Source organism: Leuciscus leuciscus, assembly GCF_965113295.1.
Source record: "Leuciscus leuciscus genome assembly, chromosome: 21".
Classification (NCBI taxonomy): Eukaryota; Metazoa; Chordata; class Actinopteri; order Cypriniformes; family Leuciscidae; genus Leuciscus; species Leuciscus leuciscus.
The window spans coordinates 1,337,680-1,350,836 of NC_138745.1; the positions used below are offsets into that span (position 1 = coordinate 1,337,680).

The window sequence follows — 13,157 nt, forward strand, 5'->3', positions numbered from 1 at the left end:
GTGAAAAGCGCTATACTAATAAACATGAAGTGAATTGATGACAGTAAATGCAAATGCATTTTTGTTGTTGTTGCTTTTACAAACTAAGGGCCGATCCAAAAATTCCCAGCGAGTTCCTAAATCACTCGCTGGATTATGGTGACAAAATAAAACCTAAATATAACCATTAAAGAACATTCTAAGAATGTTATTATTTGACTCCCAAAAAAAGCCAAATGTGAAGCATATGCAACAAACAAACCATAATATAAATGACTATATTTGACTATATATATTAGTTATAAACTGTAGTAGTGTTTTATATGTTACATGTTTTTGTGCATTATAGTTTTCCTCCATGGAGTTATAATTAGCATTATAATTTGTAGTTTGTTCTGGTTATTTTCCCTAGTTTTATCTATGGTTTGTACGCAATGCCACATATGTCCTTAATTACTGTAGACATTATTAAACACCAAACGGTTTCCTTTATATCCATAAAGACTTTTATCCAATGAATCCACTCAGACCTCTTTCTCAGAACATTTGATTCATTTACTGAATTGATCAAACAATAAAGTTACACTTTTAAAGAAGAGTTTATAAACCATGTTCTTCAAATGACCAAAACAACTGAACGGAGCAAAAATGTGATTGTGAAGAACTGTGCAATCTCTCATATAATATCAGTACAAACATTAGTAGTCAAATACAAGAATACAAACATTTAACATCGATGAGACTCTAAAACCTGAGGCTAAAACCGGCTACACAAATAAAAACAGCTCTAAAGACTTTGAGTGCAGATGCTGAGCGAGGTTCTTGATCCGACAGAGGCGAACGTGCCGCACGTCTCCAGCGCCGTACACTCGGTATATGTGATAGCGCTCTCTCTCCTTGAGCGCCAGATCCAGCTCGTTCGCGGACATGTGGATGAAGTGTCGATCTCGCCTGACCGTCGTCTTCACCTCCACGAAGATCTCGCCTTCACCTTCGCCTGACAACCCTAGTGAGGAAAAAGTATACTTTATTGTTATTGAAATATATTCCCTTTTTCAATAGCACACTGCAAACATACTAACAAAAAACACTATCTTTAAATATATTAAAAGTCTATTAGCATATAGAAAATGGGCGTGGCAAAATACACTCAAAAGCCTATAAATCCTAAACGAAAACTCAGAACTTCACGAAAATTGGTGGGCATATGTGCCATAACATTCTAAACAAGCATGCAAAGTTTTATGGAGATCGGACCATAGGTGGCGCTATAACTGTCAAAAAGCTTTGAAAACCATATATTTTCTATGGTAAATTGCCTGTATTGGCTGTTAATTCACTTTTCCATTTATGATGTCAGTGGTTAAAAGTTTGCTGAATAAAACTTAATGTCTTTTAATGCTTATGTGCTTAAAGGCCTTAATACTTGAACCCTGATAAATCACGCTTTTACCTAGTTTCACAATACAACTTTTAAAACACAGCTGGATTTTTTATGAACTAACATTAACAAAGATTAATAAATACTGTACCAAATGTATTGCTCATGGTTAGTTCATGATAGTTAACACATTAACTAATGAACCTTTATGAACCAGTATTCCTAGTATATATTAGAGTTATTCACCGGGGAAGCTCAGCTTGAAGTCGCAGGCACGTCCGCTCTCGCCTCTCTCGTTGAACCATGTGATCTCGCTGGGACCCGAACGCCCACCGTTCTCTTTCCAGTGCGTGAGGAAGGAGAACACCAGTTGCTCTCCCCACTGTCCGATGCTGGCCGTGTCCTCCTGGTCTGTGGGAAGCACCAGGGTTTGAGGAATCGAGCAGTCCAGCGTCAGGTCCTCCAGGACGTCCTCGGGACTCATGGATTTGCTCCACACCGCGTTATCCAGTGTTATCGGGGGACGAGGTCGACTTTCAGCGCCTTGAAACCGGCTCAGCACCATCTCCGGAGCCTGAGGAGCAGTCTGGCTTCTACAGAGAAGACCAAAGTGTTCAAATGCAATGAAAAGCAAGCAATAATAAGAGGATGCATGATGCTTTTTTTTAAAGTCCTCCTGTAGTCCATCATTTTATCCCTTAAAACTCATCTTTGATCACCAGATTAACATATTTAAACGTGTTTTTTGTTCCTTGAAAAAACTAAACAGAGCGTTACTGACAGACTGGGAAGAGAGGAGCCGCAACAATGGAGAATATGAGGAAAATAATCAACATTCAAGCAGGAAAACCTGTTCTAGTAGAGCCTGAAACAACAGTAAGACTTTGAGAAAGGGCATAATAGATCCTCCTTAATATCCTGTTCACTGTTGCTCCTCTTTTAAAGCACAGATCTGAACTTTAACAGTTGTAGTTCATGAGGATAGTCTCTTTTTAATCAAAGTGTAAATTAACTATTCTTTAATATTATACAAAATATGTGCTTTACTAATTAATTTGGACTCTAAAATTGCTTGAAAATCAAAGGCAAATGTGTAAACAAGTTGTTTACATTTTGTTTTTGTTTTTAAATGAGCCGCTAAAAGATTTTAAAGCAGCGTTTTCATGGTAACGGAACGTCTAACTTTCACAAGATGAATTATGACTGTTCAAGCTTTCGAATGATCCTTTAATCAAGCTTTATGAATGAACTGTTGGTTATGAAGCGAACACGTACTGTGGATCTGCTGCGGCGCTGCTTTCATCCGCTGGAGTTTCATCGCCTTCGTTCTGAGGACTGACATCCTCTTCTCTTTCCTCTGTGTGAACACAAACATGTTTAAAAGAGCCATTCACAAACCTTATTTGCCAGCTGAACCCTTTTATCTAAAAAATTTTCTTTAAAGTCGGCATAAAACAGAAGTTGTGCTGGTCTGTTCTCCTCTATTGTGTCATATATCCGAGTGAAACGCTTCTGGAACAAGAACAAATGTGGGCGGGGCTTGATTGTGTCTGTGTGGAATTGATTGGATGGTTGTGGTTTGCTATTGGCTGATCTCATGTGAGTGACAGGTTATAGCCCCACCCACATCATCAGAGAAGAGAAGAGATGCTGCGAGAGGAACTTATTCTGATTCGAGATTATTAACACAATAATGATGTGCACCAGTAAATCATTTTGACTTTATTTGTAACTAAGTCCTCTTGAGATTTTAGGTTGATATTACACTAATTTAACGACACATGTGCATGTTCATGGTTCTGTGATGTCGGTTAATGGTCACATGACATGCAGGTAAACTAATAAACTATTTCATTTTAAGTTTCTCATAACTGTTGTCTTAAAATCTTCACTGCAGGGAGAAACCGATTTATAAACGTGTTTGTCCACAAAATGTTGAAAATTAGGCAAGTGATCCTGGTGCTTGTTGCATTCATGCAATTTCATATACATTAATTGTGCAGCCCTATATTTTCTTTTATTTTCTTTCTTTCTTTAAAATTGTATCATTTAATTAATTATTAGATTAATTTAAACCCTGAGATAAAATAAATCCATGATACGGAAATTTTTTTGATCATGAAATTTGTTCTTTCAAAAATAAGAGGACAAAATTGGGGCCATGGGAGCGAAATTCAATAAATACATATGTATATGTATGTATGTATGCATGTATGTATATATATATATATATATATATATATATATATGCAAGAGGTAAGTTAAAAAAAGTTACAGAATTTTACGTTTATTGTTATGAAAAATGCACAAAAATGTAATTTTTTTATATGAAATCTATATTTCCCAAAACACGTTTTACTCTTAAACTGCAAGAAAACCAAAGATATAAATCTAAACAAGTTGTATTCAAAATTTGAGGTTGATATCTCAAAAAATGATCTTTCAGTGAGAGTGTGTTCGGCTGCAGTACCAAACGCTTCCACTAGAGGAAACTCGTCTCATTCATTTCCAGTGCACTCATTTCTGACCGCGAGGAGCTCAAGTGTGACGACTATTATTTTCAAGACCATCTTTTTGTTGTTGTTGTGTGTGTGTGTGTGTGTGTTCACACAGCAAGTGCCAAAACTTTTACCAAGTTACCATTACGATGAACTAAAACGTATTTCAGAATCACAAGACCTGGGGGTTGTGGGACGACGCCGCTCACTCTGGGAGCCTGTGGATGTGGATGTGGATGTTGATGTTGAGCTCTTGGGTCTTCATGCACTGGAGCTTCTGTGGTTCTCTGATGGACACTGGTGTTGGACGAGCTGTTCCTCTCGCCTCGGGATTGAGCTGGAGAAATCAGAGGAGCAGGAGGAGGCCACATCTTCATCACCTCCTCCAAAGCTTGGCTGCCTGAACCTATAAAACACACATGCGTTATGAATAAGACTAAATTTCGTCTACTCAAAATCTCAAATCTTAAGCAGCTGCAAAAGCACAGTGGTTCCTCTTCAGATGCGGTCTGTACCTGAACTCTGTACTCCTGTTTTACTGAGCGAAGCTTTAGGCGGCCAGCAAACCAGCCGGTCCTCTTTATTCAGATCCTGCGGGATTTGTTCCTCCTGCACGACTTCTGATGGACGAACTGCACACACAAACACCACAGATCAACGCTGATCCTTCATCACAAAAAATGCCCTATTAAACATCCATTTTAAAGCACAAAATGATGTGTTCGTACAGTTGGGGCTGGATAACAAATATACATTTCTGAAAAAAATTCAAATTTTTCATATCGGTGCATCCATAATTTAAATGTTTATATTTCAAGAGTAGAAACTAGTGATGCAGGATAAATCTGCCACAACATCAGTATCAGCCGATATATGATAATTTTTAATGTTATAGTTTTCGGCCTCATAAAATTTTTATTAAAGTTGATAAATAATGTATTATCTCCTTCAGCTGAGACACTTCAGATGTTCAACATGATAGTTTTGAATTTGGACTTTTGTTTTTGTAATCAGGCTCTCAAAAATTATATATAAATTTGGATTTAGATTTATCGGCCAATATATCGGTTATCGGCTTTCAAATATAAAGAATTATCGGTATCGGCCAAAATGTTCATACCGGTGAATGTTTATGTTTAAATGTTTATATTTCAAAAGATGAATTGGAGTAGAAAAATTATTATGCTACAATAATAATGTTTGTGTGCAAATCAGTTGTTAATTTTCACCTTTAATCCGTCCTTCGGATGAGACGTAAAACCGAGGTCCTGACTCTCTGTGGTCATTAAAAATCCCATGGCATTTCTCGTAAAGAGTAGGGGTGTAACCCGGTGTCCTGGCCACATTCCACCCATTGGCCCTTACCAATCATGGCCTCCTAATAATCCCCTTACATTGAATTGGCTCCATCACTCTCTCCTCTCTCCACCTATAGCTGGTGTGTGGTGAGCGCACTGGCGCCGTTGTACTGTGGCTGCCGTCGCATCATCCAAGTGGATGCTGCACACTGGTGGTGGTTGAGGAGAGATCCCCATATATGATTGTAAAGCGCTTTGGGTGTACAGTAGTACATATGAAAGCGCTATATAAATGCCTCATTCTATTCTATTCTATTCTAATATTACAATATTGTGACGGTTCCTGTATAGATTACAGTATTAGTTGAGAGATTTGTTTTACTGACGTACTGTACCTGATATATATATATCTCCAAATGAATCAATATTGAATCAAACCACAAACATGTGAATTTGAATGGCTCGCAGTGAGGAGTGCTGTGATTGGCTGAAATCAAGGTTGCATACAAAACAAAAGCAAGCGCCGACATGCTTCATTAGTTTCCAGTCCAAATATCAAACATTTCTTAAATCAAGATGCATTTACTAGAAGAGTAAAATGACATAAGATATTAAGTCTTGTTTTCTGGGGAAATAAATAAAAATTAAGCGAGTTTTTGCTTAAAACAAGCAAAATTATCTGCCAATAAAAATAAAAATAATCTTATTTCTGTTTGAATTAAGATTATTTTTCTGACCCCATTGGCAGATAATTTAGCTTTTTAAGCATCAACTCACTTAATTTTGATTAATTCCCCCGGAAAACAGGACGTAATATCTTATGTCATTCTACTCATCTAGTAAATGCATCTTGATTTAAGAATTTTTAGATGTTTGGACTGGAAACAAGACAGAAATACTAAGTAAGAACAGCATTTTTCACAGTGTGGCCGATTCTCACGGGATTAACATCACAGACAACCTCCCCAATTATTACAAATGACTAGAGGTCACCAGGTAATACTAATCCAGTGCAAATATATACATATATATATCCAAATGAATAATTATCGAATGAAACCGCAAGCATGTGAATTTGAACCGGAATGGTGAGATGTGTGTCAGTGCGCAGGCCTGGTTATTAATGCGTGTAGCGACTCTCAGCCTCTTCTTTTCGCCCGGCAACAGCTGCGCTTTCATGTCAAACAAACACACATTAGCATACGCGCACTGTGCATGTGGTGCGCGAGGAGTGATGAAATGAGGGCGCGGATTAAACCGGGAAGAAAATCAAAGGGATCAACACAGCTGTTAATTTCTGGATGCTTCCCGACTCCGGGGATCGTGCCGTCGGTTCAGGGACACAAAGAAGATCTGATTACCGATGACTTCTGTTCTCACTTCCACCGGCGCTGGGACGTCCCATGGCTCCTCGTTTTCTGGGAGCTCTTGAACGTTTTCCCGGTCCAGAAGCCTCTTTAAATCAGCTCGGTCCTGAGTCACATGATGAACAAGATTCATGAGATGGAGTTTGTATGATATATTATATATTTATATATACACACACACACACACACACATATATACAGTACACGCACATATCAAAAGCATATAAAAATATTGAAAAAATATATTAAAGTATATATTAAAGAAATTAGACATACATATAAATTTAAAAATAAATAAAAATAAATTAAGTAGTTTGAAATAACTGATTATTAACTATTAGAAAAATAGCAAACTAATTTACTGCTTATTAATACTAATTAAAAACATTTGAAAACCAAATCGAAGGGAAGAAACATGCAGAAAAAATTGTACACTCGTGTATTCAAGGTGAAAAGAATGTAGGTTATTATTTTTATTTTAGCATCACTGAGACACGATTATAGTTTTTGTTAATATTTTGATTTCTATTTTAATTTGAAAGATTTAGTAATTTTGTTGGTTTTGTCATTTTTTTAAATGTCTATATAGTTATTATCATATTAAAACTATTATTATACTTATAAGTTTTAGTTGTTATATTTACTATTATGTTATATTTAGTTTATAAATACTATTTAGTTTATATATACTTCAAATTAAACCAAACGGAAATTAGAAATGTTGTTTTACAATTTTTTTTTTTTTTATTAAAATTTTTTTATATTATATTAATTTATTAAAATTTAATTATTATATTTTTTAAATAAATTTTCATTTAATGCTTATTTTATTTCAAGGAATAAATGTTTTATGGTTTTAGTTAATGATAATAGCCTGCACCACATGACATATCTTAAGACCAAATGACATATCTAAAGACCAAATATGAATATTGTTTCAAACCATATGAAACAAACACAAAGAGTACATTTGGTACATATGTTAATAAAAACAAATCTTCATGTTACATAAATTGAAATAAAGGTTTGCACTCTTGCCGATCTCTGCTGAAGAAATTTAAATAGTTTATAAAAGGTCAAAAATGAACTACTTGTGTGATTTCTGTCTGGCCCGGACGCATGACTACATTAATTATCCCATCTCAAGCACTCAGAGTGTCCATATCGTACCAGGTGAGAGAAAACCCTCTCATCTTTATCCCGAAGGACCAGTGAGCGCTCTAGCTTTTCACTTGAGATGCAGCATTTAGTGTTTTTCAAGCCATAAATTTTGCTTTCAGCTCTCAATCACTCAATCTTGCTTTTGAAAACAAGGGCAGCATGACCTTGGAGGAATACAGCTGGCATCAGTGTGTGTGTGTGTGTGTGTGTGTGTGTGTGTGTGTGTGTGTGTGTGTGTGTGTGTGTGTGTGTGTGTGTGTGTGTGTGAATATGTGACTTGGAGGCTCGTTTTAATCATGATCCGACTCTGATTTAAACTCTCTCTATATATATGTGTGTGTGTGTGTATATATACTCCATACTCACGTTTATGGATGTAACAAGGCCCTGGAGAAAGTGCCCCAGTTCTTTGGCAAAGGTCTTTTCCATGGTGAACAATTTCACCAGCTCTCTGCAAAATAACATAAAGAGAGATGAACCACACACACACACACACACACACACACACACACACACACAAGGATTAGGGATGGACGATAAATCAGAAATTAAATAAGAATTTGGATTTAGATTTATAGGCCAATATATCGGTTATCGGCTTTCAAATATAAAGAATTATCGGTACCGGGCAAAATTTTCATATCGGTGCATCCCTAATTTAAATGTTTATATTTCAAAAGATGAATTGGAGAAGAAACTAGGGATGCACGATATATCTGCCACGATATCGGTATCAGCCGATATATGATCATTTTTTATGTTATCGTTATCGGCCAGATACGAAAATTTGTCCGATATATTAAAGCCGATAAAAAATGTATGATCTCCTTCAGCTGAGACACTTCAGATGCCACTGTTCAACATGATGGGTTTGAATTGCTTGAAATATGATTGAAATCACTTCAAAAAGGAAAATACAGAAAAGTGCAACATGTGCAGCGCAAGTCTGTCATATCGGCTACATAACATTATCATGAGAACATCATTATAATTGTGTGTTTGGGACATGATGAGACTTTTGTTTTTGTAATCAGGCTCTCAACAATTATATAAACATTTGGATTTAAATTTATCGGCCAATATATCGGTTATCGGCTTTCTAATATAAATAATTATCGGTTATTATCGGTATCGGCCAAAATGTTCATATCAGTGCATTTCCGTAATTAGGATTGAGAAGCATGAGACGTGCTGAAGCCACACGGCAGACGCTGTACCTGCAGATGTCCAGTTTGGCAGAGAGATGATCCTTGTGGATGTACAGCTCTTTTTTGTCTTTCAGGAGACATATGATATCCTCGCTCTCGAAGATCGGGTCCTCGTCCGGCACCTCGAGCCGATAATGATTATACAGCTTCCCAACCTGCACAAACACAAACGCTTCAGTTTTGAAAGAAATAGGGCTACCCCCTAATAGTCGACTAGAAGAGGCTTAGTCTAATTATATGAGTCGTTCAGTTGAAATCACGCCGGCTGTGACGGACAGATCGTTAACGGCAGGAAATCCAAACATTCGCCATTAATTTATCGTCCTCAAATAAGGCTATATCACTGAGACATGCAAGTAGCAGCAACTGTACAAGTGTAATGTTAACTAGATAAATGTGTGCTATTATTAGTGTGTGTGTGGAGAGAGTGTTACTGCATTATTACAGGCGCCGGCGCCATTACTCGCATTTAAATTAAAATACTCCCTCATATTTGCTCATACGGATGAGAGTAATGCAAACTGTAAAGGCTCTACTCTTATCTCTGGCAACTCACAATAACAACAAAACGCTGTGCTTTTGTAAAATAATGACGCTTTCTGTCGATCTTGAACTTGAACGCATCATAAATGAACCAAAACTCAGTGTATACTTGCTTCACAGACATGAGAAATATATCTATAGAAAGCTTGACATTTTTTACACTTGAATGAACAGATTCCAATGGAAAATGAATATTCTCAGATTATGTAATCCGTATGAAACGAGCATATAGATGACGAGTCAGCATCGGGACTTAATCTCTGCAGCCGAAAACACAGAAAACATCATCAATAAATTATTAAAATGTTTAGAGTCTCATTATGTTTTTTCACGACACATTCATAATCATTATGTTTGCTGGTGTGCTGTGGCGAGCTTATGTTCAAATTTGTGCGCTGATTAGGCTATACGTATTTTAAAAAGGCAATTAAAGGCACATTATTATGATTTATGGCTTATTAAAATAAACGTGTGGTTAGTCGACTACAAGTCGACTACAAAAATCTTTATTCGAGGGCTGCTCTAGAAGAAAAAATATTTAACCTCAGATCAATGTTTCGGGCTGTTTACAAGACATCCATTTTCAACTAAAAATGTAAAACTTTTTATGCGCTTTAACCGTTTTTTTTTTACACGACGACGCTGTCTTGGGCGCCTGAAAACGTTTTGAAAACGTGTTTCAAAGTGCAAATTTTTTAAACCGGTCTCCATGTAAACAACAAAAACACGAATCGCTGAAAACGATGACGTCATGCACATGCGTATTACGTGTTCAGTCTAAAGTGTTTCATCCCCATCTACTGGCCTGGCAGCAGAACACACCATTTTTTGTCGTTTTCACGGATCCGTGTGAATGGGGATCGTTTTGACAACGGTGTCGTCTGTACGCGGAAAACTGTTTTAAGCCTATCGTTGTAAACGTACCTTAATTATTTACTTATGTGGCAAGTAGGCGTGTTATAAGCGGGATAATGTACATCCGGCCGGTTGTTATCTCAGAATAAACCCCTTCAGGCTGATGAAGACCTGATCCTGATCACCTGATCGGGTTTATTCTGAGATAACAACCGGAATGTACACTATCCCTTACTTAAAATAAACGCGCGATTAGCCGACTAATGGCTTAAATGAACGACTACTAGTCGACTAGAAAAATCTTTAGTCGAGGGCAGCTCTAGAAAGAAAGAATATAATGCAACAAGTGATTTGAGTAAACCGCACCTGTCCGAAACTCAGCGAGCTGATGCGTTTGGCAATCCCACAATCCTTCAGCTCATTGTACATGTCTTCAAAATCAGCATGGTGGAAGATGAACCTCTGGATGTACGGGACGAGCTGTCGAACCAGCGCTTGTAGTGCGGGACACGGCCGGTAAAGCTCGGTCTGAGCTTCGGTGGTCACGCAGCGAGAGAGTCGCTCCACGCCGCAGATCTGCAGGAATAACTCCCGATCACTCTCGCTGAACAACTCCTTCTCCAGCTTTCCTGAGGACAAGAGGACCAGGGAACCGCCTTCACAATCCAGGCCATTCATTACACAGTTAAAACCTGTTTTTGAGCACAGACGTGAAAATGCATCCGAACGTAAAGTCCCTCGGTGGTGAAAATCCAGCGTTTAATGTTGTTTATATGTCAATTTTAATATGCTTTAAGACAAACCATGTGTAAATTCATAAGTCGACACCATTGCTGAGTATTTTCTCCTTAAAACTGCAGTGAACCAAAGACAGTCTCAAACACACGCTTTGAAATCGCTGGTGTTTCTGACGTCACAAACTACCTTGTAACCAATCAGATCAACGTGTGATCGTCAACCAGTGGATCTCTGAGCTGAGTGAGTGAGTGGAGGTGGGGCTCATTTGCATATTCATAGAGCCGCGCATACTAAATGAGGCGAAGGTGTCGAGTTACATTCAAGATATTTTAAGGCATCGAGAATTGTTTTTGTTTGTGTTGCAAAGAAAAAACTTTTAAATATGTCAATTTGGTGATAAAAGATGAGTTTTAAGGGATAAAACAGGGGGACTTTAAATAGTTGTAGATCATTGATAATAATAAACATTTCTCGAGCAGCAAGTCCGCATTTTAGAATGATTTCTGAAGGATCATGTGACACTGAAGACTGGAGTAATGATGCTGAAAATTCAGCTTTGATTACAGTAATAAATTACATTTTAAAATATATAAAAATAGAAAACAGCTGTTTATATTGTACTAATATTTTAAAATTTTACTGTTTTTTTGTATTTTTAATCAAATAAATGCAGACTTGGTGAAAATAAGAGAATTCTCTTAAAAACAATAAAAATTGTACCGATTCCAAACTTTTGAATGGCAGTGTATATATGAATAAAGTTTGGTGTGTGTAAAGCTGCTGGATTGGAGATTTCTAAATCAAACTCACCGCCTTTAAAGACTAAAATCTACAGATGGTAATAGATAAAGTGCAATAAAAGAAAGGTTATGGAAGCAAAACAGCTCAAAATTGAGCAGTGCGTGAAAAAACACTGGTTTTGCCTGCAGTGTCTCGCCTTAAAAGTCTAACTGGTTGTGTAAAAAAGGCATTAAACATCATAATATTGATATCCCCTGAATCTAAACACATTTTTTGATGGATCAGCAAATACTGTAAGTTTAAGATGAAACGTCCGTTTTAAAGCCCTAGTTTGCATCATCACTGACGTTAAACACGGCATTAAACACGGAGGAGCTCAATGGGTAATTTCGCTTTGGTTCTTTCAGTTTGAAAAAGCTGAAAATGTAAAATAGTATTTTTGTGCATTTTTCATAACAAAAAACTTAATATTCTGTAACTTTTTTTAAATTCACTTTTTAAAACTTTTCTCACTTCAGCAATAATCTGCCAATCGTCGTCTTTGAAAAGAGACCAAACTTCAGTCTGTCGCTCTAAAGCGTTCAAGATTTACCACAGTGTAAGTTAGAAATAAAATTTTCAGGTCTGTGCTCAAAAAGTGAATAAATGGATTATAAATACAGCGTAAATATAATTTTGTAAAAAATGCATGCTAAAGAAAGGCGTGTTTCCCCCTACCATCATGCCTGGATCTGCTGGCGGCTCTCCTGGCTGCAGACGGCAGATTGAGCAAACACACCTGACTGTGCGATTTGAAGATCTTCTCCAAGTTTGCGCTGTCTGCGATCATGGGCTTCCGAACTAACGTGACCCATTCGCTAGTCTTGGTGGGGAAAACTCGCTTATGGGACACCATTTCTGTTAAGATCATGAAACAGATTAAGACGAGAGCAGAGCAGGATCTCAGCAGCTCAATAAATACACGAGGTTTAGGATCTCACCCTTCAGATGGTGGCAGTACGTGGAGTTCAGCTGAGGGTCCTGATCCTCTCCGTGACCATAGACTTTACATTTATCAGCTTTTAGAGAGAGAGAGAGAGAGAGAGAGAGAGAGAGAGAGAGAGAGAGAGAGAGAGAGAGAGATAGAGATTTTTTTGAATTTCAAAATCCTTTTATTACTAATTTTAAAACATTGTCCAGTCAATTAACACTGTTTTCAGGACAGAATTTTTTTTATGTTTTCAGAAAAATCAGAACAGAAAAGGCTAAGAGAGAGAGAGAGAGAGAGAGAGAGAGAGAGAGAGAGAGAGAGAGTTAGGAGTTAGAGAGAGAGAGGAGAGAGAGAGAGAGAGAGAGAGAGAGAGAGAGAGAGAGAGAGAGAGAGAGAGAGAGAGTGAGTTAGGAGTTAG

General features: G+C 37.3%; 1 protein-coding gene across 5 annotated transcripts in view; it reads right to left on the reverse strand.

Annotated features, from left to right (window-relative positions):
- Nucleotides 1-510: 510 nt before the first annotated feature.
- Nucleotides 511-13,157, reverse strand: part of LOC309485284 (uncharacterized protein) — an 86,028-nt gene continuing 73,381 nt past the window's right edge. For all 5 annotated transcript variants that reach the window (XM_082152047.1, XM_082152046.1, XM_082152045.1 and 2 more), the window contains 11 exons: nt 12,750-12,827; nt 12,487-12,666; nt 10,657-10,919; nt 8,902-9,047; nt 8,051-8,135; nt 6,518-6,629; nt 4,374-4,490; nt 4,040-4,264; nt 2,636-2,717; nt 1,607-1,953; nt 511-985 (listed from right to left, as the gene is read on the reverse strand). In XM_082152047.1, coding sequence (XP_082008173.1) covers nt 747-985; nt 1,607-1,953; nt 2,636-2,717; nt 4,040-4,264; nt 4,374-4,490; nt 6,518-6,629; nt 8,051-8,135; nt 8,902-9,047; nt 10,657-10,919; nt 12,487-12,666; nt 12,750-12,827 — 1,874 coding nt within the window. In that variant the 3' untranslated portion in view covers nt 511-746. The remainder of the gene's footprint in view (nt 986-1,606; nt 1,954-2,635; nt 2,718-4,039; nt 4,265-4,373; nt 4,491-6,517; nt 6,630-8,050; nt 8,136-8,901; nt 9,048-10,656; nt 10,920-12,486; nt 12,667-12,749; nt 12,828-13,157) is intronic.